Raw genomic sequence first — 26,714 nt, forward strand, 5'->3', positions numbered from 1 at the left:
CGAATTGTTCCCAGAGAGGAAGCCAAGTCTACTGGAAGTCAATCGAAAGTCCGAACGTTCGTTTGGACCTTCGATTCGAACTCCCGAATGATGCCCATAATTGGTCGAATTTCTACTGGATTTCATTCGGGAGTTCGAATGAACCTTCGGACTTCCAAAGGTTCACTCGGACTCCCAAAAGAACCCAGGATTCAGTGCCAACTCTACTGGAGGTCATTCAGAAGTCCGAATGAACCTTCGGACTTCCGAATCGAGTGAACCTGGCAAAGGTGCCCAACTCTAATGGAGTTCATTCGGTAGTCTGAATGAAGCCAAGTTTGAGTGCCAACTCTACTGGAGTTCATTCGGGAGTCCGGATGAACCTTCGGACTTCCGAATAGTACTTCTGAAGGTTCATTCGGATTCCCGAATGAACCCAAGATTCAGTGCCAACTCTGCTGGAGGTCATTCGGGAGACCGAATGAACCTTCAGACTCCCGAGTGAACCCAGAAAGGAGCCCAACTCTACTGGAGTTCATTGGGACTCCCGAATGAACCCAGAAAGGAGGCCAACTATACTAGGATTCATTCGGGAGTCCGAACGTTCCTTAAGACTTCCGACCAAAGTGGTTCCCACGTCCAAATATTAATTCCATTAGGATAAGAGTGGTTCTGAGGTCAACCCTATCATTTCCAGTGTCAAAAGAGTGGTTCCAATATGGATAGAGAGTGGTTACAGTGTCAGGACAATGGTTCCAAATTCAGAAATAGTGATTCCAATATGAAGAGAGTGTATCCAATATCAATTAAATGATGCCCAACTCAAAATTGTGGTTCTAAAAAATGTACACTTCCGGCCAAATAGTGGCTACAACGTTTAATTTCTACCAATTCTATGTGAGTAAGTATCATGTGCAGTAATAAGGGTCCCAAAATCAATGCCACTTTGTACACAAAAAACCAACAACTACATCCCTAAGCAAAGAAAGGAGGTGCGAAGGACACACCTGGCCTACAAAAAAAAGTTGCAACAATCGATAAAATGATGGATTAAATATGGAAATCATATCGAGTGAGTAATAATGAAACATACATGTTTTGCGTAGGTGCGGAACCACTAATTTACACTCTTAGAACCATAATTTACACTCTTTGAACCATAATTTACATTGTTGGAACCACTACTAAACCCCTCAGAACCACTAAATTGTGGTTCCGAGGCATACGTAATGGTTCCAAGATGTTTAAAACGCAAATGATACACTCATGATCACTTTTACAATGAACCAACCACTACTTGCACTCTTGGAACCACTATTTAACCCCTCGGAACCAATAAATTGTGGTTCCGAGGCCTACGTAATGGTTCCAAGATGTTTAAAACACCAATGATACACTCATGATCACTATTACAATGTACCAAGTACTACTTTCACTCTTAGAACCATAATTTACACTCTTCGAACCACTATTTAATCCCTCAGAACTACTAAATTGTGGTTCCGAGGCCTACGTAATGGTTCCAAGATGTTTAAAACGCCAATGATACACTCAGGATCACTATTACAATGTACCAACCACTACTTCCACCCTTGGAACCATAATTTACACTCTTGGAACCACTATTTACAAAATCGAAACCACTAAATTATGGTTCTGAAGCCTACGTAATGGTTCCAAGATGTTTAAAAGACCACAGATACACTACTGATCACTTTTACAACCAAAACAATACTATTACGATGTACCAACCACTACTTGCACTCTTGGAACCATAATTTACATTATTGGAACCACTATTTAACCCCTCAGAATCACTAAATTGTGGTTCCGAGGCCTACGTAATGGTTCTAAGATGTTTAAAAAATAAATGATACACTCATGATCACTTTTAGAATGTACAAACCACTACTTTCACTCTTCGAACCATAATTTACACTCTTGGAACCACTATTTAACCCCTCCGAACCACTAAATTGTAGTTCTGAGGCCTACGTAACGGTTCCAAGATGTTTAAAACACAAATGACACACTCATGATCACTTTTACAATGTACCAACCACTACTTGCACTCTTGGAACCACTATTTAACCCCTCAGAACTACTTAATTGTGGTTCCGAGGCCTATATAATGATTCTAAGATGTTTAAAACACCAATGATATACTCATGATCACTATTACAATGTATCAACCACTACTTTCACTCTTCGAACCATAATTTACACTCTTCGAACCACTATTTAACCCCTCGGAACCACTAAATTGTGGTTCCGAGGCCTACGTAATGGTTTCAATGATACACTACTACAATGTACCAACCACTCATGATCACTATTACAATGTACTAACCACTACTTGCACCCTTGGAACCATAATTTACACTCTTGGAACCGCTATTTACAAAATCGAAACTACTAAATTATGGTTCTGATGCCTACGTAATGGTTCCAAGATGTTTAAAACACCACTGATACACTCATGATCACTTTTACAACCAAAACAATACTATTACAATATACCAACCACTACTTGCACTCTTAGAACCATAATTTACATCTTGAAACAACTATTTTTAGCCATCTGAACCACTAAATAAGAGTTCTGAGGCCTACGTAATGGTTCCAATATGTTTAAAACACTAATGATACACTCTTGATCACTTTTACAACCAATAAAATACTATTACAATGTACCAACCACTACTTGCACTCTTGGAACCATAATTCACACTCTTTGAACCACTATGTAACCCTTCGGAACCACTAAATTGGGGTTCTGAGGCCTACGTAATGGTTCCAAGATGTTTAAAAGACCAATGATACACTCTTGATGACTTTTACAACCAAACAATACTATTACAATGTACCAAACACTACCTACACTCTTGGAACCAAAATTTACACACTTGAAACAATTATTTAACCCCTCGGAACCACTAAATTATGGTTTCGAGGCCTACATAATGGTTCCAACATGTTTAAAACACCAATGATACACTCATGATCACTTTTACAACCAATGCAATACTATTAAAATGTACCAACCACTACTTGCACTCTTGGAACCATAATTTACACACTTGGAACCATTATTTAAAAAATGGAAATTACTAAATTCATGTTCCGAGGCCTATGTAATGGTTCCAAGATGTTTAAAACACTGATGATACACTAGTTTCGAGGCCTACGTAATGGTCCCAATATGTTTAAAACACCAATGATATACTAATTATCACTTTTACAACCAATACAATACTATTACAATGTACCAACCACTACTTAGACTCTTGGAACTGTAATTTACACTCTTGGAACCACTATTTAACCTCTCGGAACCACTAAATTGTGGTTCCGAGGCCTACGTAATGGTTCCAAGTGTATACTATGTTTAAAATACCAATGATACACTCATGATCACTTTAAAACCAATACAACAATATTACAGTTTACCAATCACTACTTGCACTCTTGGAACCATAATTCACACTCTTGGAACCACCATTTAACCAATCGAAACCACTCAATTGTGGTTCTGAAGCCTACGTAATGGTTCCAACTATATAAATAGTATCTCATATTGATTAAAAAGGGTCATGAGTGTATGTACACACTCAGAATAACTATTTCTATTCTAGGAACCACTATTGATTGCTTTCGAATAATTAATAATGGTTCCGGGGTATAAAAAGTGGTTCCGTGACTAATAAATTGGTTCAAACATGTAACCAAACATGATTGTATACATAGGAATTCCATTCAGGCTTACACACACACACACACACACACACACACAGAGAGAGAGAGAGAGAGAGAGGTCAAGATAAACATGGCAACCAAACAAAGAGCCTGCTAAAGAGGATGAAAATAAACCAAAGCACAAAAATATATGAAAACAAGATGTAAAACCTATTCAAGTATAGGAGAATGGACCTACCGGAGCTATGTTTATCACCCAAATAAAAATTTGTGAGAAGCAATGGAGTTTTTTTTTTCCTAAAATACAGGCAATGGAGCTTGAAATGTATGGCAATGGAGTTTATCACGTTGGAAGGCTTGAGGAAGCAGAAAGAAAAAGGTGAAATGGGTAGGTGAAAATAACATGGGGATTACAGCCTAAAAAGACGTGGGAAAAGCAAGGGGGATATACTTGTCCTAAAAGCCATATTTTCGTACCTGACAGCCCCTTTCTCATGAATTTGAAATGTCACCCTTGATTCACAATTTCACCAAAACTTTGCATTTTTTTAATAATTTTCCCATATATATATATATATATATATATATATATATATATATATATATGAGGAAAGTGTTGGTGAGCTTAAGCGCCCAATCACATGGGGGCGTACTTTGTTAGGATGATCCAAAGCATTCATTTGAAAGGCCCTTACATAGATGGGGTGTGTACCAAAAATCAGCTCCATAGGATCATCCTAACCCATCCATTTGTGGAGGTCAAAATGGACAGACATTGTTTGTCAACAAATCTGCCCATTTTTGTCCTTCACAAATGGAGGGGTTAGGATGATCCTATGGAGCTAATTTTTTGTACACACCCTATCTATGATAAGGCCTTGCAAATGAATGGTTTGGATCACCATAGAAAATGTGGGACCCATGTGATTGAGGCGCTTAAGCACACCATAAGTTTGGTGAGCTTAAGCTCACCAACACTTTCCTCTCTCTCTCTCTCTCTCTCTCTCTCTCTCTCTCTCTCTATATATATATATATATATATATATATATATATATATATATATATATATATAGAGAGAGAGAGAGAGAGAGAGAGAACGGTTTCTACACACAAGTGTAGATAAGTTATCTACACACTAGCTTAAAATACAATGGAGGCCCACATTGTTTGGGTGATCTAAACCATTCATTTGATTGGCCCTCACATAGATAGGGTGTCCACAAAAAATCAACTCCATAAGATCATCCTTTAACCCTTCGAACTGTGGAGGCAAAAAATGGACAGATTTGTGAAAGTTTATACACGTCCATTTTACCTCTACAAATCGTAGGGTTGGGATGATCCAATGGAGCTGATTTTTTATGGACACCCCATCTATGTGAGGGCCAATCAAATGAATGGCTTGGATCACCCAAACAATATGCCCTCCACCGTATTTTAAGCTAGTGCGTAGATAACTTATCTACACTTGTGTGTAGAAACCGTTCTCTCTCTCTCTCTCTCTCTCTCTCTCTCTCTCTCTCTCTCTCTCTCTCTCTCAGAACGGTTTCTACACACAAGTGTAGATAAGTTATCTACACACTAGCTTAAAATATCGTGGGGCCCACATTGTTTGGGTGATCCAAAGCATTCATTTGATGGGCCCTCACATAGATAGGGTGTGCCTAGAAAATCAACGTCATAGGATCATCCTAACCCTTCGAACCGTGGAGGCAAAAAATGGACAGATTTGTGAAGGTTTATACACGTCCATTTTACCTCCACAAATCGTAGGATTGGGATGATCCTATGGAGCTGATTTTTTGTGGACACCCTATCTATGTGAGGGCCAATCAAATGAATGGTATGTATCACTCAAAACAATACGTCATTCACTATATTTTAAGCTAGTGTGTAGATAACTTATCTACACTTGTGTGTAGAAACCGTTTTTTCATATATATATATATATATATAGAGGAAAGTGTTGGTGAGCTTAAGCTCACCAAACTTATGGTGAGCTTAAGCGGCCCAATCACATGGGTCCCACATTTTCTATGGTGATCCAAACCATTCATTTCCAAGGCCCTATCATAGATAGGGTGTGTACCAAAAATCAGCTCCATAAGATCATCCTAACCCCTCCTTTCGTGGAGGACAAAAATGGGCAGATTTGTGGACATCCTATGTAAGGGCCTTTCAAATGAATGCTTTGGATCATCCTAACAAAGTAGGCCCCAATGTGATTGGGCGCTTAAGCTCACCAACATTTTCCTCATATATATATATATATATATATATATATATATATATATATATATATATAGAGAGAGAGAGAGAGAGAGAGAGAAAACGGTTCCTACACATGTGTAGATAACTTCTCTACACACTGGCTTAAAATACAGTGGGGGCCACATTATTTGGGTGATCCAAACCATTCATTTTTAAGGCCCTCACATAGATAGGGTGTCCACAAAAAATCAGATCCATTGGATCATCCTAACCATTCGAACTGTGGAGGTAAAAAATGAACTAATTTGTGAAGGTTTAAAGACATCCATTTTACCTCCACAAGTCGTAGGGTTGGGATGATCCTATGGATCTGATTTTTTGTAGACACCCTATCTATGTGAGGGCCTTTAAAATGGCTGGCTTGGATCACCCAAACAATGTCGGCCCCCATTGTATTTTAAGCTAGTGTGTAGAGAACTCTCTACACATATGTGTAGGAACCGTTTTCTCATATATATATATATATATATATATATATATATATATATATATATATATATATATATATATATATATATATTTGTTTTCGTTTCAATATATGTTCCAATAGTTTCCTATAAGTTTCATTAAAATTTTAAAATCAAAACGCATAAGAGTGTTGCTCTTGGCTTAAAGTCACTCCCCATTGACGCAAGTTCAAATCCTCAGGCGTACCCAATGTATGTGGTTTATGGGTGATTGCACCCATCCGTAAGGAAAAGTCCCGACCTAAAAATTGGGGTGAGGATCATAGGGAAAAAAAGAACTTTAAAATAATGTTTCTTAAAGAAACTGGTTTTGCTGCAACTATATTTTAAACAAGACACATCTAATCGACCTCCAAGAACTGCAACTTTAGAAGAAAAAAAATTTTTAACCCTGTATCTTTTGCTTGTTAAAATCACAATTTCCTTTTTCAAGCACATGATAAGTTCATGCAGTTTTTCTTGTTCGACAGTCTTTGATATTAGATTCTTTATGCCTCTAGACTTGGACTTCTTGTTGTTCGGCGTTACAGATGCAGTAAAGTGGAGCTCAAGATAAAAGTTTTGATTTTACTTGGAGACACGGGGGAGAGAATCTCAATGGATTAAGGATATTAGTGATATGGCATTGCGAATTGCGAGTCTAAATCACGCAGTTTTTTCCAAGTAAAATCTTATAATCTCTTTCCTATGTTGCCATATCTTTGCAGAAGGCTGATATATTCAGATAAAAAATTAAGACATATCACAGCTATCTTCATTTGGGCCCATACCACAGGAGCCACAGGCAAGCCGGCAACCAACAGAAACAGTTGATTCATGTGGTTGTTTCCGTTGCATAGGCCCAAGTTCCGGCCATTCTTCTCCATCAACGAGTGTAAAGAGGAAAGTGAGCTGCTGGAATAGACTTCAAAGGCATGTGTTACCTATCTTTGTTCTGCAAAAATCAGTTTGATGGCGAGCATTGTCTAACCAAACTGCTAAATTTTCTTAAATGGGTTCATAACCCCCAAATTAATCTGGTGTGCGCCACTAATTGAAGTAATGAAAGCACCATGTTCCATTAGAGTTAATCTACTTATACAAACATTGAATAGAATCAAGAAATAAAAAGAAGAATGAAGGGAATACACAAGATCCATGGATCCTATACATCTTCACTCAAAAGGTGAAGCCCTCATACATTGATGCTAGCAACAACAATACCTGAATTGAGTTAACCCACTTGATTATATAAGTAGAGTTTACACTGCAATAAATAGAATACCTGTAGTTGTTTTGCAATCAAGAATCCACAATCCGAAATGTTGTGCGCGCAGAAATTGATCGCTGTGAGTGGAGCCATCCCAAGTACAGTGATGCAATGCAATCGATCATGGTGATGCACAACTATGGTCTTTATTGGTGCAAGGCAGGAACAGCTGGACGTGATCTGACAACGTTCAAAACTCCTCTCGCGGTTGCCTGTTGTTAGATAAGGTGCTATGAATTTTCTAAATCTTACTAGAACAATATAATATGCATTCAAGGTATGCAATTACCTCAAAGAAGGAATTGAAATTTAGACGCAGAAGGAATTGTCGCAGGAAAGGGGCTCGCTGGTGTCCCGCAAGCCTGCTACTTCGAAGTATTGTGTATAAAGCATTTGATTGCTTGTAGAAGTCCTGACAATGTAATGAGAAGTGAGAACTCATTAAAGTTCAGTAGCAAAGAAAGCTGCAGTAAGTTTGGTAAACAGAAATCCTGAAAAAGCCAATAGAACTGCAATGTCCCAATTCAAAAATATCCCTAATCATTAAATATGACATAGGTGGAAAAAATTAATATGCCCATAAATTCCATCAAACTGATAATGAACAAAATAGAAGGATGTAGAAAACTCCCTAAAGACTTCGATCTGCAGTCAACTACTTGTCACTATCCATCGCTCATAAATTTGTGTAACCTTGGATACACTTTGAAGGCTTGTGGGTCCATAGCGGCATCAACTCCTCTCCCCCAGTGAGAACTTGACTCCGCTGAGTTATACTGTTCGCTGTTGGAAGAGATCATTATCAAGCTCCCACAGCTCTTGTAAAGTGAACAACGTGTTTTCAACAGGTGAGTTGCCATTCGACTTTACAAGAAGTTTGTCCTTCACACCGACTGTAGTGAAGAGTCTTTGACTCTAAGGGGCCGTTTGGATTCGTGGATTTTAGAATCCAGGTTTTTAGTTTGAAAATAGTGTAAAAGAGGGTTCACGATCAAGCTGTTGTATGACAGCGTTTCTTTGATTTTAAGTGAGAAATTCAGGTTTTAAAAATCTCTCCTGCATCCTAAGATTTCTAAAACCTGGAAATATAGGGCGAGAAGTCAAAAAAGAGTCAAAAATGACGGCGGGTCCACTTCTTCTCTTGTCTCTTGGCTACAATTTTGAAGAAATCCCGGATTCTAAAATCTGCGTATCTAAACAGCCCCTGTAAAGACTCGGCCCCAAACGGGCCTTGAAAGTTAATAACCTTAATTAAATTTGGACCGTAGATCCCTAGACAAAAAATCAGTGTATTTTCGTTTCTTTTAGTATAACCAATTTTTGGGGCATCAAATCTTGTCCATTCGACATGATTTTTGTCCCGGTAGATGGGTATTTCGAATACCTATCCAACGGACTTAAGATATAGCGATTCGGACGTGATTTGAGCAAGTTATGACCATTTTTTCTGTCAGGGTTAGGCATAGTTACAAGTTGTCTTATTAGGCAACTTTTGGATTTTTATTTTTATGGGAAAATTATTAAAAAAATGCAAAGTTTATGCTAAATTGTGAATGAATGGTAGACATTTCAATTTTATAAAAAATGGGTGTCAGGTACGGTGAGAAGAGTGTTAGGACAAGAACACCCCTCCTACCTCTTTTTCCCTTCACCTTTTTGCACCTTTCCCTATGCACTTTTTACCTTCTCACCTACCACCTTCTTCTTCCTCAAGGCTTAAGAAACGTGGAAAACTCCATGCAAGGGTTTTGAAGCTTGCCATTTACCTACCACCTTCTTCCTCTAGGCTTCAAAAACGTGGGAAACTTCATGCAAGGTTTTCGAAGCTTGCCATTTACCTACCACCTTCTTCTTCCTCAAGGCTTCAAAAACGTGGGCAACTCCATCCAAGGTTGTTTTCATGTTTTCTTTTTTGTGATTTTTTGTTTATTCTCATCCTCTCTATGTTGGTGTATTTGTTTGGTTATTCTCATCTCTCTCTCAATGGTTCCATGGTTCAATGGTTCCAAAGTTCTAAATGATTCAATGGTTGTAAACCCATTATCCAACCTATTTGGTGACTCTATTTAGGCACTCATAAGTCATAACAACCCATTTACACATTTGGAACCATTATGTAGACCTCTGAACCACAATTTAGTGGTTCCAATTGATTAAATAGTGGTTCCAAGAGTGTAAACAAGGGTTCCTACATTGTAAAAGTGATCATCAGTGTAATAATAGTGGTATACGTACTCATAATCAGTAAGTATACACTTGGAACCATAATGTAGACCTCGTAACCACAATTTAGTGGTTCCAAGAGTGTAAATAGTGGTTCTAAGAGTGTAAACAAGGGTTGCTACATTGTAAAAGTAATCATCAGTGTAATAATAGTGGTACAGGTACTCATAATCAGTAAGTATACACTTGGAACCATAATGTAGACCTCGGAACCACAATTTAGTGGTTCCAAATGTGTAAATAGTGGTTCCAAGGGTGTAAACAAGGGTTGCTACGTTTTAAAAGTGATCATCAGTGTAATAATAGTGGTATAGGTACTCATAATCACTAAGTATACACTTGGAACCATTATGTACACCTCGGAACCACAATTTAGTGGTTCCAGGTGTGTAAATAGTGGTTCCAAGAGTGTAAACAAGGGTTCCTACATTGTACAAGTGATCATCAGTGTAATAATAGTGGTATAGGTACTCATAATCAGTAAGTATACACTTGGAACCATTATGTAGACCTCGGAACCACAATTTAGTGGTTTCAAGAGTGTAAATAGTGGTTCCAAGAGTGTAAATTATGGTTCCAAGAGTGATCATGAGTGTATTATAGTGGCTTAGGTACTCATAATGAGTATACGTACAATCGAAACCATTACCTAGACCTCAGAACCACAATTAAGTGGTTCCAAGTGTGTAAATAGTGGTTCCAAGAGTGTAAATTATGGTTCCAAGAGTGTAAATAGGGGTTAATGCACTGTAAAAGTGATCATGAGTGTATTAAAAGTGGTACTAGGTGCTCATAATCAGTATGTATACACTTGAAACCATTATGTAGACCTCCGAACCACAATTTAGTGGTTCCAAGAGTGAGCATGAGTGTAAACAAGGGTTGCTACATTGTAAAAGTGATCATCAGTGTAATAATAGTGGTATAGGTACTCATAATCACTAAGTATACACTTGACAACTCTACTGGACTCCCATAAGAAGTCCGAGGGTTCCTTTGGACGTCCGAGTCGAAAGTCCGAAAGAACCCTCGGACTTCCGATGGGAGTCCAGTAGCGTGGGCAACTCTATTGGACTCTCATCGGAAGTCCGAGGGTTCCTTCGAACTTCCGACTCGGACGTCCGAAGGAACCCTCGGACTTTCGATGGGATCTAGTAGCATAGTGGTCAAGCTTCTTTGTATTTAGGGGTGCAACTTGAGCCGGGTGGGGTCAACCCTAACCCTAACCCGGGTCGGGTTAAGGGCAACCCTAGACAACCAAAAGACCCAAAACCTCAACCCAAACCCGAGCCTCAGGTCAAGGAGGGTCAACCCCAACCCTAACCCAACCCGCCTTTAAATCTCTCAACCCTAACCCAACCCGATTTTCCAAATTGGGTTTGGGTTGACCGAGGCAAAAGCAGGAAAAAAATAACCCCATAGCCCAACTCGGCCCATCTAATGGACAGTTTGGATCATCCTATGGTACGGTCCATACCGTATTTTTCATAAAGTGAGGAGTGCCCTCATCAAAATATAGTAGTGCTGATAACATTTCCCTAAAAAAATGACACAAATTTCAATTTTTTAAAACCATTCTTTTGTTGGGCAACAACATAAATAGGTTGCACCCTATATATCATCTCCACATAATGATCCTGACCGTACGATCTATAGACGTTTCTATAAAGGGCAGTCCCCTATAGATCGGATGGCTAGTATGATCCTACCTTTAAAGATCGGAGCGTTAGAATCATCCTGTGGTGATGGACTACAGGGTGGAACATTTTTAAGTTGTGGACCAACAAATGAATGGTTTGGATCATCCAGTGAAGCTGACCCACTGTATTTTTTCAAAAATATTGGACTTCACTCTTCCCTTTGGTTCAAGTTTTTTGTCCCGTATTTGTAGAGAGAGAGAGAGAGAGAGGGAGAGAAGGGTGGATGTGATGGGTAAAAGTAAAACTATGTTTTTAAAAAGAGGGGTATTTTCGTCCAAATGCATCTCTTACCGTACCTGACAGCCCCTCTTTTACAGTATTTGAAAAGGTACCCTTGATTTACTAAATTGCGGTTCCGAGGCTTACGTAATGGTTCCAATATGTTTAAAACACCAATGATTCAGTCATGATCACTTTTACAACCACTAAAATAGTATTACAATGTACCAACCACTACTTGGACTCTTGGAACGATAATTTACAGTCTTTGAACCACTAAATTGTGGTTCCGAGGCCTACGTAATGGTTTCAATATGTTTAAAACACCAATGATACAGTCACCACCACTTTGACAACCAATAAAGTAGTATTACAATGTACCAACCACTTTGGAACCATAATTTACAGTCCTGGAACCACTATGTAACCTCTCGGAACCACTAAATTGTGGTTCTAAGGCCTAAGTAATGGTTCCAAGAGTCCAAGTATACATACGATGTCCATTCAGGCTTCTCTCTATACACACACAGAGAGAGAGACAGATAGAGAGAGATAGAGGGAGAGGGAGAGAGATAGAGGTCAAGATAAACATGGTAATAACCAAACAAAGAGGCTGTCAGAGACTATGAAAATAAACCAAAGCACAAATAACATGAAAATATGAAAACATAAAAAGATGTAAACCCTATTCAAGTAGAGGATTATGGACATACTTGGAGCTATGTTTATCACCCAAGTTCAAATTTGTGACAAGTAATGGTGTTTTTTTTTCCAAAATACAATGGGTTTGGAGCTTGCATAGGATGGCAATGGCTGCAATGGTTGTTTTTCACGTTGGATGGGTTGGGAAAGAAAAAGGTGAAGTGAGTAGGTGAAAATAGCTTAGGGATTAGAGCCTAAAAAGATGGTGGGAAAAAGCAAGGGGGGTATATTTGTCCTAAAAGCCATATTCTCTCACCTGACAGCCCTTTTTTATAAAATTGAAATGTCTACCCTTTATTAACAATATAACTAAAACCTTTGCATTTTTTTAATAATTTTTATATTTTTATTTAAAAACTTTAGTTTAGTTGTTAAATTTGATAAGTACACCCTTAGGGAGTTTTAATAAAGATTGACTCTTACTAATTGTGGAAGACTTAGATTAAGAAACTAACTTTTAACATTAAATCTAATTGAAAAACTAACTTTAAGCGCAAAACTCATTAGCTATTAAAAACCCAAAACATGGGCTTTTGCGACCCTACTCGTGCACGTCCAAAAACCAAGAAGAGAGAAAAAAGAAGAAAAGAACAGAAAAAGAGAAGAAAATGAGAAGAAGAATTGATGTTTTTCGTCGTTTTGGGTTTTTGTCTCCGAGTAAGTGCCCGAAAAACCCATTTTTCATATTTTTTGCTCAAATTGTGAATTTTTTTATTTGTTCTTTATTTGATCTGATTAGGGTTTCTAGTAATGTTTTCTTGATTTTGTAATTTTCTATTAAATCAAGAACCTTGTTTTGAATTTTTCTTTTTACGATTTTATGCCCAAAATATATAAAAAACATATTTTCTTCATTAAAAATATTATTGACTGCAATCTAAAATTTCCAGGGCATTGTTGTTGAAAGATTGGAGCTATGCGTGAGATCTTTATATAGTTTTAGCTGTTTTTTATACAAAATCAGCATGTACTAATTTCTGTTTTTCGAGCCCGAAAAATCCGTTTTTCATATTTCTTGCTCGAATTGTGAATTTTTTTTATTTGATCTGATTAGGGTTTCTAGCTATGTTTGCTTGATTTTGTGGTTTTCTATTAAATCAGGAACCTTGTTTTGAATTTTTCTTTTTAAGATTTTATGCCATAAATATATAAAAAACATATTTTCTTGATGAAAAATATTATTGACTGCAATCTAAAATTTCCAGGGCATGTTTTTGAAATATTAGGGCTATGCATGTGATCTTTATACGGTTTTAGGCTGTTTTTCATACAAAATCAGCACGCATTAATTTCTGTTTTTCAATTAATTCGTTATATATTTTCACATGGTGTGTACATGTTACTATTCACAAAGAATATATTTTTCTAAAAATCAGCACATAAATGCTATAAATTTAAGCATTAAAGAGTATCTTTTGGGTAAAACATCCCATATATGTAATAGAATATATATTGTAAAATCGTTTTCGATGAGAGAGGATTAGAATATGTAAGAAGATTGTTTACGCCTATCTTTTTAATAAAAACATTCTCTAACCGATGAATATGCACCCAAATATATATGTAAACCAAGATAATTAAGAGTCCTAACAATATATAGTTTCACACAAGCCTTGGCTACGTGTATGTGTATATCATTTGGAAATCTGGGTTGAGAACACAGAATGAATACATTTTGTTTCAGATCCAGTAGCGAACTCTATTCAGACATATGATTTTCCCACTCTTTCGCATCACAAATAACAAGTAGGTGGCGGTACTCTAAACTTACACTCTTGGACAATGATTGATTTAATCGTATGCAATGAAGATTCTTAGTAGTTCATGATAATGACTTGTGGACATAACTGCTGTTAAATGACATATATTTCACTCTCATGTTTTGTCATATTAGTAGCATGCAATCGATTTAATAATGATGCTATGCCCATAAATAATGAGATGCTAATGTTCACAAATAATGAGGTGCTATGATTCCTTGTTAAAGGAAAATATTTTGGAAGCAAGAAAATTGCTAATGAATATCTTACGAATATTGAAAATGGATGACGTACCAGAAAAACCGGTAATAAATAAATGAAATAAATGGCATTGGGAAATATGATTTGGTGGATTGGGCGGAGGTATGAGTCATTCAGGAATAATGAAATTCCGCGCTGGCCATGGATTTTTAGCGCACCCCATGGTGGCAAATGCATTCTCTTAGACCGTGATGTTAAGAGGCGGAGTGGCCAGTAGGCACGTCGTAAAATGTCCCTCATGCCCACTACCTGCAGACGAATGTAGCGGAATGTATTGGGGGCGGGACAACAAGCTAAGGGGGCTTGATTGTCATGGATGAGTCGTCCCATGCATTACAATAATAATAACAAACATAAGTTACTTGTAAAACGTTGTTTGCCTTGTTAAAATAACTGTTTGACATTGTTTAAATGCCATAACATGATCCCTATTAATGTTTCTTTAGAGATGATTGTTGTTACGTGCTCACCTAATGAATTAAGTTGTATGCTTTAAATTCAAAAGTTGTTTCAGTGTATGTTTATTACCGAATGAATCTACATAATTCTTTGAACTAACACCAAAAATCCCCCACAGGTTTTGCTACAATTGATGACATTGAGAAAAATGCTAATGAGGAAATCGAGAATAAAAAGGGGTGTGCAAGAGCGAGGATAGAGTAATTGGTGTGGCCGTGTGGCCTTGGCGGCTATTCGTCTTATTCTTAGTTTGTTTCTGTTTTTGGTAATTATGTCAAATTCTCTTGTTAGACTCTTTAGTAAGCTTTTAATTGAGTTTTCAAATTTGTAAAAAAAAATTGTTGTCTTTTGTTAACGGTCTGGGTTTAGAGTTATCCAAAAATCTGGGTCATTACAGCCATGGTTTAAATTTTCAATTTCGGTACCGGTTTCGGACTTCCCAAAAACCGAAATTTCGACAAAAATTCCGAAATTTTTGTAATAATTTAAAAAGAATATTTAATTGATTTCGAAATTTCGGACCGAAATTCCGAAATTTGGTAAAGGCCGAAATTCAGAATTTCGGGAAATTTCGGTTTCGGTCTCCACAGAAATCTGAAATTTCGGATTTCGGTCGAAATTTAAAACCATGGTTACAGCCCCTAAATGTTTTCAACTAGTTCGTGGTCTTGAGAGTTTACCAACATGAGCACGACATCCCTAATGTGATATACTGTAATTGTAGCCCAGATAATCATATAGATCGGCAATATTAAAGATGAGAATGGCATTATAATCTTTTAGAAACTCCAACATGTATGCATTCGGTCAAACCTTCTTCACAATAGGCCTAACCTTTTAGCCTTCAACATATGATAATTGGCATGTGGGAATATCTCCTTTCACATGTACACCATAACCCAACTGCTAATATCAGATTCCTTGACCCTCCTCATATCAGCCCTCGCCTTGGACTTGCATTGCTAGCCTCAATGGTTTTCGTAAGTTCATGTAACCGCTTTGAGAAAAAGTTGAGCGGTTAAGATTGTTGTTATATGCATACTTAGCTTGGGCTAAAGATCTGATCCCAAGTAGAGACGCGCTCGACCACAAGACACATTAATAAATACCCCAAAATGCAATTACTCACCTTGGTCTACCCACCAATCTGTGAATTATGGGTTGTGGAACACATGAGCTCTGTAACAAATTTCTTCCATAAGGTCATCGAAAAGTGTCACATAAATTACACGTCCTCACCCAAAATATGGACTTCGACCCCATGCAAGTGCACAACCTCCTTAAAATATAAATCAACTACCAAACGAGCATCAACAGTTAATAAACATGGAATAAAGTTGGCTGTTTTCGAGAATCTATCAATTATCAAGAAAATAAAATCATGCTTTCAAGAAGTACAAGGCAGCCCCCCAACAAAAAATGCATGCTGATGTGAAACCAAGGAGCAGAAGGGACTAGAGGCGAAATATAAAGACCAGTATTATGCTACTAACCTGTGGATAGTTGGCACGCTCAACAATGCTTAACTATGCGCTCCACATCACGATATATGAGGATAATAACATTTTTCTAGAACCAGTGCAGCAATTTTATACCTTTCAAAATTCTCACCAAAGCCATCATGTAGGTCACAAATAATCAGCCCTTGAATCATCTGGAATAAATAATTGAACACACGAAACAAATAACCATCTTCGACGATATAATGGTCAATTTCGCTTGGATTGGCCAAACCGTACCGATATACCTCTCCAAAGCAAGAATCATCTGCATATAGCTCCTTAAATGCCTCAAAACCCACGATTTAAACTGAAAGAATGCGTGAAAAAGTACAATTCAGCTGACAGCATGTGCTATATGATTCTGACTCCCAACTTTGTGCTCAAGTACAAATGTGTACTGCAAATATGAACTCCACTTCATACGCCAAGGATTATGCTTCTTTTGAGACTGTAGATATCACAATGCTTTGTGATCTGAATATAACTCTCCTTGTGGATAAAATATGCATGCCAATGTAATCGTTGCCTCTTTCAAAAAAATATATGCATGCCAATGCCTCAATGCCTACACCACCGGAAAGTACTCAAATTCATAAGTAGAGTACATCTGACTGTTGGATTGAGCTCCATGCAAAAGGAGCGTATAGGATGTCCATCTAGGAGCTCCAATACAAATTTGAGATGAATCACTCAAGCTAGAACACTCGGATAATCCTGAAGTTCAAGAATCGGTGCTTCCATCATGAGATGCTTCATTAGCTAAAAACTTTCCTCGGTTACTGTACTTCATGCAAGGGTATTACCCTCCAAACATTCTCTAATTGGTGTAAAAATAGTGCTGAAGTTGCAAATAAAATGCCAGTAAAAAGTGATCAGAACATGGAAACTGGGAACATTTCTAATGGATCTAGGTGTCCACCAATCAACAAGGGCTTTCAACTTCTCAACATCGACTTCTACACCTTCAGATGAGATGAGACTACAATACTCGCTCAAAAACACAACACGGTCCTCCAAAAAAGCAGCACTTTTAAGATTAATGTAGTGTTTTTATTGTAGTAAAACCCTCATTAACTAACAAAGTTGACCAATGTGCTTTACCAGATTTTTGCTATAAACCAATATATCATCGAAATAGACTATAATAAATCGACCAAAGTACCAACATCATCATTTGCATGAAGATAGTTGTGTTGGACAGCCCAAAAGGCATCACCAACACTTCTTACAGGCCATCTTTGTCTTCCATTTGTCTCTAGGCTGTATATGAATTTCAGGGTACCTGCTACAAAAATTGATCTTCGAAATGATCAAAGAACCAGCCAATATGTCAGCAAATCAACAAGCCTTGGGTTGGGGAACAGATAGTTAATGGTGATTATTGATTGTCATATTGTCCATGCACATGCACCTTGAGCCATCCTTTTCTGGTATTAGAACCTAGAACTACAGGATTAGCACATGGGCAGTGCACTCTCAAATCAGTCTCTTTTCTAAAATCTTTCCTTATTTCATCAAGCTTGACTAGATTCATACGATCATGGGCCAGGCTGGGAAATTTCACACCCAAAAATGAATCAAGATAATGTTGTACATGTCTCATGGACAGCAAGACACATGGAAGATCGTCTAGCATACATTCGTGCAATAATTCATGAATTTCCAAGATAGCATCTTGCACATCTGCCTCTCAGGTCTCTTCGACAAATCTTCATGTGGTCATAGGATCTGCTGATTTTTCCTCCATTGGATGATGTACATGCTTCTCCATAAGAGGATTTAAAGTGACCTTAACTCCATTGGATGATGTCATCTTTCTCACATACCCACAACCTCCCAATCGGCAATCGGACGTATCAATGGGTGCGACATCACATCACATCGAATCAGAGTACTTATCTCACACAGAAAATTAATCAGACATCTCTAAGTGATGGGGTTTAAGCCTCCTGGAACCAAGGTTTTAAATTTCAGTTTCACTTTCACTTTCGGTCACATTAAAAGGGAAACATTTCAGCTTAGGTTGGAAATTTTGGTCGAAATCGTGTAAAATCACGGAAACATATGGAAACTTATGCAAATAATACAATTTTAAGATGAAACTTAAAGAAATGCTAGAATAACATAATACACACTTAGAGACCATCACATAAGCAAAATAGCCATCCATAATGGTTCAAATTCAATAACATCAAACACCCAGTGACATGCACTATTGAGCTTGTCTGATAATTCAGTACATACCACATTTCACATGTAATTCATATAAATATGTATACATAGTACACACGACACATTTCACATGCAATTCATAAAAATATATTTTTGTAACACAATGATATATAGTATACCACTAGTTAACTTAAGATTTTGATTTCCATATGCGTTTCAGTTTTGGTAAGATTTCGGGGGTGATGGAAATGTAGACATTTCGATCGTTTCGTAAATGTTTTCTCGTAGGAAGCAAAGCATCTGCACCATCTCCAAGTCGAATAATTTTTTACCACTCTCATCAATAATAGTCACATACCATCCTATTGTCCTATTGCCAAGAAGCCACATGCAGAAGATGCTTTTGCGCGACCAATAATCACCCGTGTCTTCCGACACCATCACTTGTCTCATAACCAATAACTCTCCCACACAGGATTAATCAGTACTTCGTCCACCTATTCACTACAGAAGTAGTAGGATTTTCTATCTTCATGGTCGTTGTCATCATCTTCTTCCATCTCAGCTAGATTTGTCTGATGACTTGATCATTCAAACGATATGTGACCAACAACACCACACGAGTAGCAATATTGTCCAGACCCCTGAATTTCTTCCCACATGAAAATTTACCTATTTCTCGCTTTAGAATTTACCCAAAAGATTTTTTTTTAATTAGGAAGCACTTGATCTACCATGATTGAAAGTCAATCTGGAACCAACTCTTATTGCCAGTAACTACTCCACTATAAGCTGCCGAGGATTTTTGTATTTTTGAGATGTTCCTCTACCAGTAAAGCTGGCTCATATGCCTCGTCAATTATCCAGACTCATGTAGCAAAAAAATGATCACTAATATGTATCTTCAATCCCAACAAATACCGAGAAATGGCAATCGCTTTAGATTCAAACAACTCATTGTGCAGACAAGTTGACTGCATATTCATATTCAACCATTGTCGCGTCCTTTCTGTCAAAGGTTTTGGTACCTATCAAAGAAAATTTTCTCGTAGTCAAGGTTTAGAAATTTCATTTTAAATTTTATCATCATCTGCTCCAATGTTCGGGTCCTCAGGTTCCTCACCAGAGCCTGAAACTCCGAAAAAATGCTGTCACCATATAGTTACAGCCCCTTTTCATTTTGCTTTAACAAAAGGCACCTTTCGATCAGTCAGAATGTCTTTCAACTCACACACACACACACAAAAAAAAAAAAAAAACCTATTCATTCATGACGTAGTTGAGGAAACTATCTGCATGCATTCTACCATCGCACTCCAGCGTATCGAGCCTCAACCATTTTTTATAGTGATGGTACAATCTCTTACTTCGACCCCTTTCTCTGCGATTTTGAGGACCTAATCCACTTCTTCCATGCCCCTCAACACGAGTCCTTGGGTTGTGCTGCGCTTCAACATCCTTATATTAAGTATTAATGTCAGCTCCTTCCAGCAAAGAGCCATCTAAATGCTCTTGTTCATGTTCTTCATCCAAGTTACCTTCTGGCACATCCTTGAGATGCAACGGTCATTTGTTTCTCGGCACATGACCATCACCAGATTGCCCCCTCCACAGGGCTCGAACTTGGTCTGATATGGCAGCCACTTGCTAGGAAGCACGGGTACTCTCCCGGGGCTCCCGCACCAGCACCCGACACGTATGGGGTGCGGGTACATCCGAGGTACGTACCCCATTTTTTTTTTTAAAAAAAAAACTAGTTTTGGTGGTTGGGTACGTGTCGGGTGCGCACCACGCGTACCCGACACGTCCTGCTTCTCTTTCCTCTCCTATACTCGGTATTTACATGTAAACCATTTAAGTAAATGGACAATACCATTTACTTAAGATTTACATGTAAATAACGGAATACCCCCATTTTGGATTTATTAAAAATAGTTTCAACACCCAAATCTAAAAGGAAAAAAAGTCAACTCTCCAGTTCTAGTACAAAATTCAAAGAAAAAGGGTCGGGTCAAAATTTTAACTTTCTTAACTTCCAAACGGTGGGGTATTTTTCAAATTTTAAAAATTCATAAAATCTATTTTGTCCAAACATTATTAAATCCCAAAAGTCCGGTAAAAAAATCTCATAATTTGGTCTCTAAAAATTATTCATCTTGTCAGGCACTGGTCAACACACTGGTGACAGACTTTTTTTTTTCTAATGAATGATGTATTGATGCCTCATGTTATGAAATATGGAACTTAATCACTTATGAAATGAAGAGTAATATTAGAATTTTCCATTTTGGTGATGTTATTGTTATTTGATTGCTCTACAATTTTTTTTTTTAATTTTTATAAATATATAATAAAATATTAAAATATATTATTATATTCGGCGTACCCGAACGTACCCGCACCCGGTTTTTTTGGCAAATCACGTACCCGTGTCGTGTCGTACCCGTGCTTCATAGGCCACTTGTTCAGCGAGATCTAAAATTATATCATCCCTTTGACGTTGGGTTAACCTTCATCGGTATGCCATATTTGAAGCAAGATGAAACAAAACTTTGCTCTTATGCCAGAATTTTGATGCATCCTAAATAAATTTTTTCCCATGCGAGAGGAAACTCCTTCTCACAATCTCAGTTAATCCCCATCCTCGTCCCCCCAACCACCACCACCATGACACACACTACCACCACCACCCCACCCTTTCACTAATATATGCCGTTAAACCTCATAAAATTAGTAATAAACTAAATAAAAGGATGAAGAAAACTAGAAAAGTCATTAAAATATGCAGTTTGTGTAGGCTGCATCATAGGGCCTTTTTACAATAATAGATGGCTGCATCATAGAGTCTCCCATTTCTCCAACATATCTGTCAAAGCATTGGCACCACTGCCATCTTTTGAAAAAAAAAATCAGTTTCTCATACAAGCCAAATTCTTTACTTTTATCAGAGAAATGGCTTCCTAGGAAAATTTTAAATATTGACGTCAATCCACTTGTTTAGGAAAGTTGTGGTATGCCAGGTAAAAACAAGTTCATCGTTTGGACGTGGATCTGAGACGGTTAACCAGTTAACCTTTAATTGACGTCATTGGGGGGGGGGGGGGGGCATGACGACTAAAATAGCTAGGCAAAGGAATTTTGCAAGTCATGGGGGGGCCATGGCTCCCCTCAAGCTATATGTGCCTCCGCCCCCCCCTGCAATGCTCAATATAACAAGGAGGCCTGCAAAATTTCTGTAGAGAGCATTTAATAAATGCATTTACCCAAGTATTTAAATATATAAATTAGTATTTCCAGAGCACAAACTACAGGCGGTATGAGTGGTGTGGAAGTACCTCAGTTATGCGTTCCAGTTCGACTGTATTTGGATTGCTTTCCTGATTTTCAATGTTCCAGCAGAACAGTAAGCAAAGTTTCATTATGCTGCCCAGTATCTTAGACACAGACCCAATGTCCAAGAAGGACTGCGAAATCAAAGCTGACAAGTATCTGCAGGTAATATTAACAAATGTGTAAGAATCAGCACTTCTACCAACATTAAACAGTTGTAGACCATTAAAAATCATGAACAAGTCTAAAGACTTATAGACACAATTGGTTATAAAGCTTAAAAAGTGAACGCTGTTAGGAACTAAAGAGACTATACGCTACCTAAGGACATACAGAAGACACCGTAGTACATCTTCTGAAGAATTATAAATATCGGTACCTTATAAAAATGCTAGGAACTGATATTATTCTATGGAAGATAATTAGTATTTTCTAATATGCAATGTCCAATACTAATATAGAAAAATGCAAGTTAGTATAAGTTATCAGATAACTATAAGGTGAAGGAAGAGACGAATCCGAGTAGAACATGTAGAGGATTTAAATATTTTTTTTTTGACGGGTGGATTAATGAAAGCTAAACCATCAGTCAACCGAGACAATTAAAAATTGAAACCGACGAGAACAAGAACAAGAATGATTATAAATTTTAGATTAGGGTTGGGGGTGTGAGGTCTTGGATGTTTGAATCATTGTCTAAATCTAGAGGGTCAGTCAGGAAAGGAGAAAAGAGTGCTTTGCGTTCTTCTAGAGTTCCAATTCTAATCCATTGTTAGGAGAAAAGAGAAAGTAAAATGGAATTGGAAAAAGTTTTTTTTAAATGGCAACACCCCAAGAAAAAAAAAAGGAACCTAGTTCAATCCTAATGTTCATGCAAAATATATAATGAAAAACTCTTTTTTAGACTAGTTTGGAGTTACGATGATTTATTGTTCTGATTTATTAATATTTTTATGCAAGCGGGTGGTAATTAAATTACAGCCAGAAACACATGATCAATTAATTAATTTGCTGGAAGTTGCTGACTTTTTATTTATTCTGGACTAGGGTCATTCAGAAGTTTTCTCTGTTTTCGTACTATTAATGCAGAAGTTACCAATCAATTTAATTGTACCATCAAATGGTTGCGCACTGATAATGTAAGAGTGTATTTCTCCAAATCAAATGGTTTTGATGATTTCCTTTCCACTAGTGGTATTCTTCATCAATCTTCATATGCTCACACCTCGCAGCAAAATGGTGTAGCCGAACAGAAGCTGAGATCCTTACGAGATGGTGCCCGCACTCTTCTGATACAAATGCAGGTGCCCAAGAGTTACTAGGATGATGCCGTTCTTAATGCAAATTACCTTGCCAACAGGCTTCCTTCCTCGCTCCTTGGAGGTTCATCACCCTTTGCTATTTTATGTCCTCGTCATTACCCTTTCCCTCTGACTCCTCGGATATTTGGTTGTGTCCGCTTTGTCCACAACGTGTATTGCAACGCAAACCACTACAACAACAACAAGTGCAAAAAAACTACGCAAGGCAACTACACGTGTAGAAGCACCAACAAGGTGGATTGCAACGCAAACCACTACAACAACAACAAAGGCATAAAACTACGCCACGCAGTACACTCACATGGAGAAGCATCAACAAACACGACTCGCAAAGCGAGTCCACCAACAACCAACCACAATCAACCATCTAACAGTCCAACCAACCAACCTACAAACAACTAACCAACAACCAATCAACCAACCAACCAACCAAGCAACAATCCAACCAACAAACCATCCAACCAACAAACCAACCACCACACAAAGCTCATAGTAAGCTTAAAAATGGCAAATAAAGTGGGTGCGCTGAGAATATCAGGTCCCTAATAATATTGTATAAAAGCTATGATTTGGGGACATGGGTTCGAGGGTCAATGTACATACAAACAAATACGGGGTGTCCGACACAGCAACCCCGGCATGAATCCCCCTTTTGGAGCATAATCCAACTTACTCATTCGATAGAAGTCTCCCCAAAGTACTCCAATATAGAATAGTAGGGGCCCCTATCACTTGGATCTCCTCTGGTCCAGCACTTTGGTGCCCTCCTTTTGATCGTGAGTGATTACATGGGAGTGAGTGAAATATGGATGATTCTGAGTCTCGATCATAGGTACCATACGAAGAAAGGTCTTCCATTCATTGAAGAAAAGAGAAAACGAATAAGAAAGTATAATTACTAATTAATAACCATAATTTGCAACAAAAAAATTATGGCATTCATTTAACAAACTAATAAACAAATTCAACAACCATGTCTAAAACAAGCATGAGATAATCAAATAACAATACATCTATCAATCTAATATAGTTGTCTTCACTCTCCAATATGCAGCAAGAAGGAGAGACCAATAGAATACTATGAATATATTGTTAGAAGAAGAGTTTATTTAGCATTTTATGTTTAGGAGAGGGGGATGCCAACGAATATTAGTTACATAAGAGCTTATAATAAAACAAGAGGTAAACACAATATTCAAGAATAAAACATTCAAAAACGTGTCGACATGACCACAAGTCTGACTCTTCTAGTGGTACCGTTATAAGTGTCAAATGACATACTGATACTTGTCGACACGTGTCGATATGCGTGTCAGCAATAAATTCAAAGTGTCGGCGAAATCATAGTTTAAGAGGAAAAAGATTTACTTACTCTTGATGAAATCTAACAAGGTCAGTGAAATCATGAGAATCTTGAACATGAGCTTGCAATACATTCCACTGAGATTCAATAACATCAACCTGAAAAGATACGATATTTTATTATGATAAAAGAGACAATATGATTTACAAAACCAAAGTCTTGCCTTCAATCAGAAATATGTCCCATAAAATTGTACGGTATAAGGGACATTAGCAAAAGCGACAATAGAAACTTCACCGTGAAACACAAGTGTCTTATGAAGTGGCATCCCAATATTTTCAGAAATGAAATGGCAATGCAAAATATGAATGAATCAGCAAGATACTAGACATAATTATTTTAAAAACGCATAAAAGTACACTGGCAGAAAGAAATTTGAGTTGCAATCCAGTTCTGAAGTTTCCAATACAATGGAAGAAGTTTTACAGTTTGGGGTGCAATAACATTGTGATTTAAGGCAAGGAGTTTGGGGACCATCAGCTGAGAAACGCAAGAAAGATAGGCATGGGCCAAAGTTATCCAACAAGTGTGGAAGCGGGCCAACAAGTACAAGAAAAGAAATCTCAAGGAGAGGAACAATATCGAATAGCTGCAACATGTTAGTTGATAGGGACCATCTTTCACGAGAAACAAGGACTTAACTAGGAAGATGAGTCAATCAAGAAGGTTAAAAGACTCTTTAATTTAGTCATGCAGTGGTATTTAAGTCGTTTTAAGTAACAGGGGGTACCTAAGTCTGTTTATTATGAAATCACTAGGGGTTCTTAAAGTCTCTTTATTATGAAATCACTTAAGACACTTATGTGAATTCATCATTGAAATGGGGCCCATCAAATATTATGAAAAAAATTTAAGTGTCATTTTTCTTATTAGGGTTCTTGTCTTGTTCGGAGTCCATGTTAGAGTTTCCAAGGGTCCTAGTTTACATTGAGGCTTCTTCTAAGAGTCTCTGTTAAAAAAATAGTCCATGTTTTGGTCAATAAAGAGTCCTTAGATAGTTTTCACTTTGCAGTTGCTTCTTTTAGTAAGTTGTTTTAATTAGGACTGTTGGTTTGATTGTTTTAGTAGTTTCCAAGTTTGGTTACGAGTCTTTAACAAATCATAGGGAGAAATTATATACATTTGTAAGGCATTGACCATTGAATGATATAATGATTGATGAATAAAAATAAAGTTTTGCAACCTTGCAAATTATCGAGGAGGTGATTTCTGATCTTCAAGGTGCGATGGCTTGGAACCTTGGGTGTGATGCCCAGGATTGCCCTTGATCGACTTGTGATGTCATGTCATAATATCCTTCGGTGTGATATCCTAAGAAACCCTTCATGTTGGTGTGCTTCCAACACAACTATCCTAGATATATTTTTTGATCGTTCTTGTTTTATCTTCGTTCAATGTCAAGCTCTTCTTTTTTTCCTACCAATCCCATTAGATCTTAGGTTTTCTACCTTCACCTTCTTTAGGACTGTCACGGTATACTTCACTCCTGCAAGCTGTTTAGAACCATTCTCAATCCCTATGACCAACCCAAACCATGAGTTTTCTGTTTTATTTCTTACTGTTAATCCGCACAGGCCATTGAATGATATGATGGATTTATGGATAAAAATATAGTTTTGTAACCTTTCAAATTATCATGGAATTGATTTCTGCTCCTCAAGGTGTGAGGCCTTGAAAGCGTGGGTGTGATGACCAGGACTCCCCTTGAAAGACTGTATCTACCCCAAAACATGGAAAATACCTCATCTAGATTCCGCAATACTGCTAAGCTATATTTAATTCTCGGATAAGAATAATATCTTCGGAAGAAGTTTATTATTCTGAGCACAAAAAGGACTCTAGGTGACCCATTGTTTGTTAAAGTGATGCTCTTGATGTGCTATAACAAACAGCATTCATATTGAAATATCAATAACATGGTCTGCGAAAAATATAATCATTGCAATCAGAAGTTAAATCAATAGCCTTAGAAAGCCATCCAGCCCATCACTATTTATTGGTGTACTATTATGTCAACCAAAAAAAACAGCACAGATTA

At 37.5% G+C, this 26,714-nt stretch overlaps 1 protein-coding gene across 2 annotated transcripts in view; it reads right to left on the reverse strand.

Annotated features, from left to right (window-relative positions):
• Positions 1–7,447: 7,447 nt before the first annotated feature.
• Positions 7,448–26,714, reverse strand: part of GCP4 (GAMMA-TUBULIN COMPLEX PROTEIN 4) — a 67,702-nt gene continuing 48,435 nt past the window's right edge. Inside the window, exons 13-16 of one of the 2 annotated variants that reach the window (XM_077366894.1) lie at positions 24,686–24,774; positions 21,997–22,150; positions 7,953–8,075; positions 7,448–7,875 (exon numbers count right to left, since the gene is read on the reverse strand). In XM_077366894.1, coding sequence (XP_077223009.1) covers positions 7,810–7,875; positions 7,953–8,075; positions 21,997–22,150; positions 24,686–24,774 — 432 coding nt within the window. In that variant the 3' untranslated portion in view covers positions 7,448–7,809. Of the gene's footprint in view, positions 7,876–7,952; positions 8,076–16,480; positions 18,439–21,996; positions 22,151–24,685; positions 24,775–26,714 lie in introns of those variants that run through there. The other variant, XR_013238291.1, reaches the window with a different exon arrangement.

This window comes from Tasmannia lanceolata, unplaced genomic scaffold (assembly GCF_043159265.1).
Source record: "Tasmannia lanceolata isolate RefF3 unplaced genomic scaffold, GAP_Taslan_0.1 ptg000023l, whole genome shotgun sequence".
Lineage (NCBI taxonomy): Eukaryota > Viridiplantae > Streptophyta > Magnoliopsida > Canellales > Winteraceae > Tasmannia > Tasmannia lanceolata.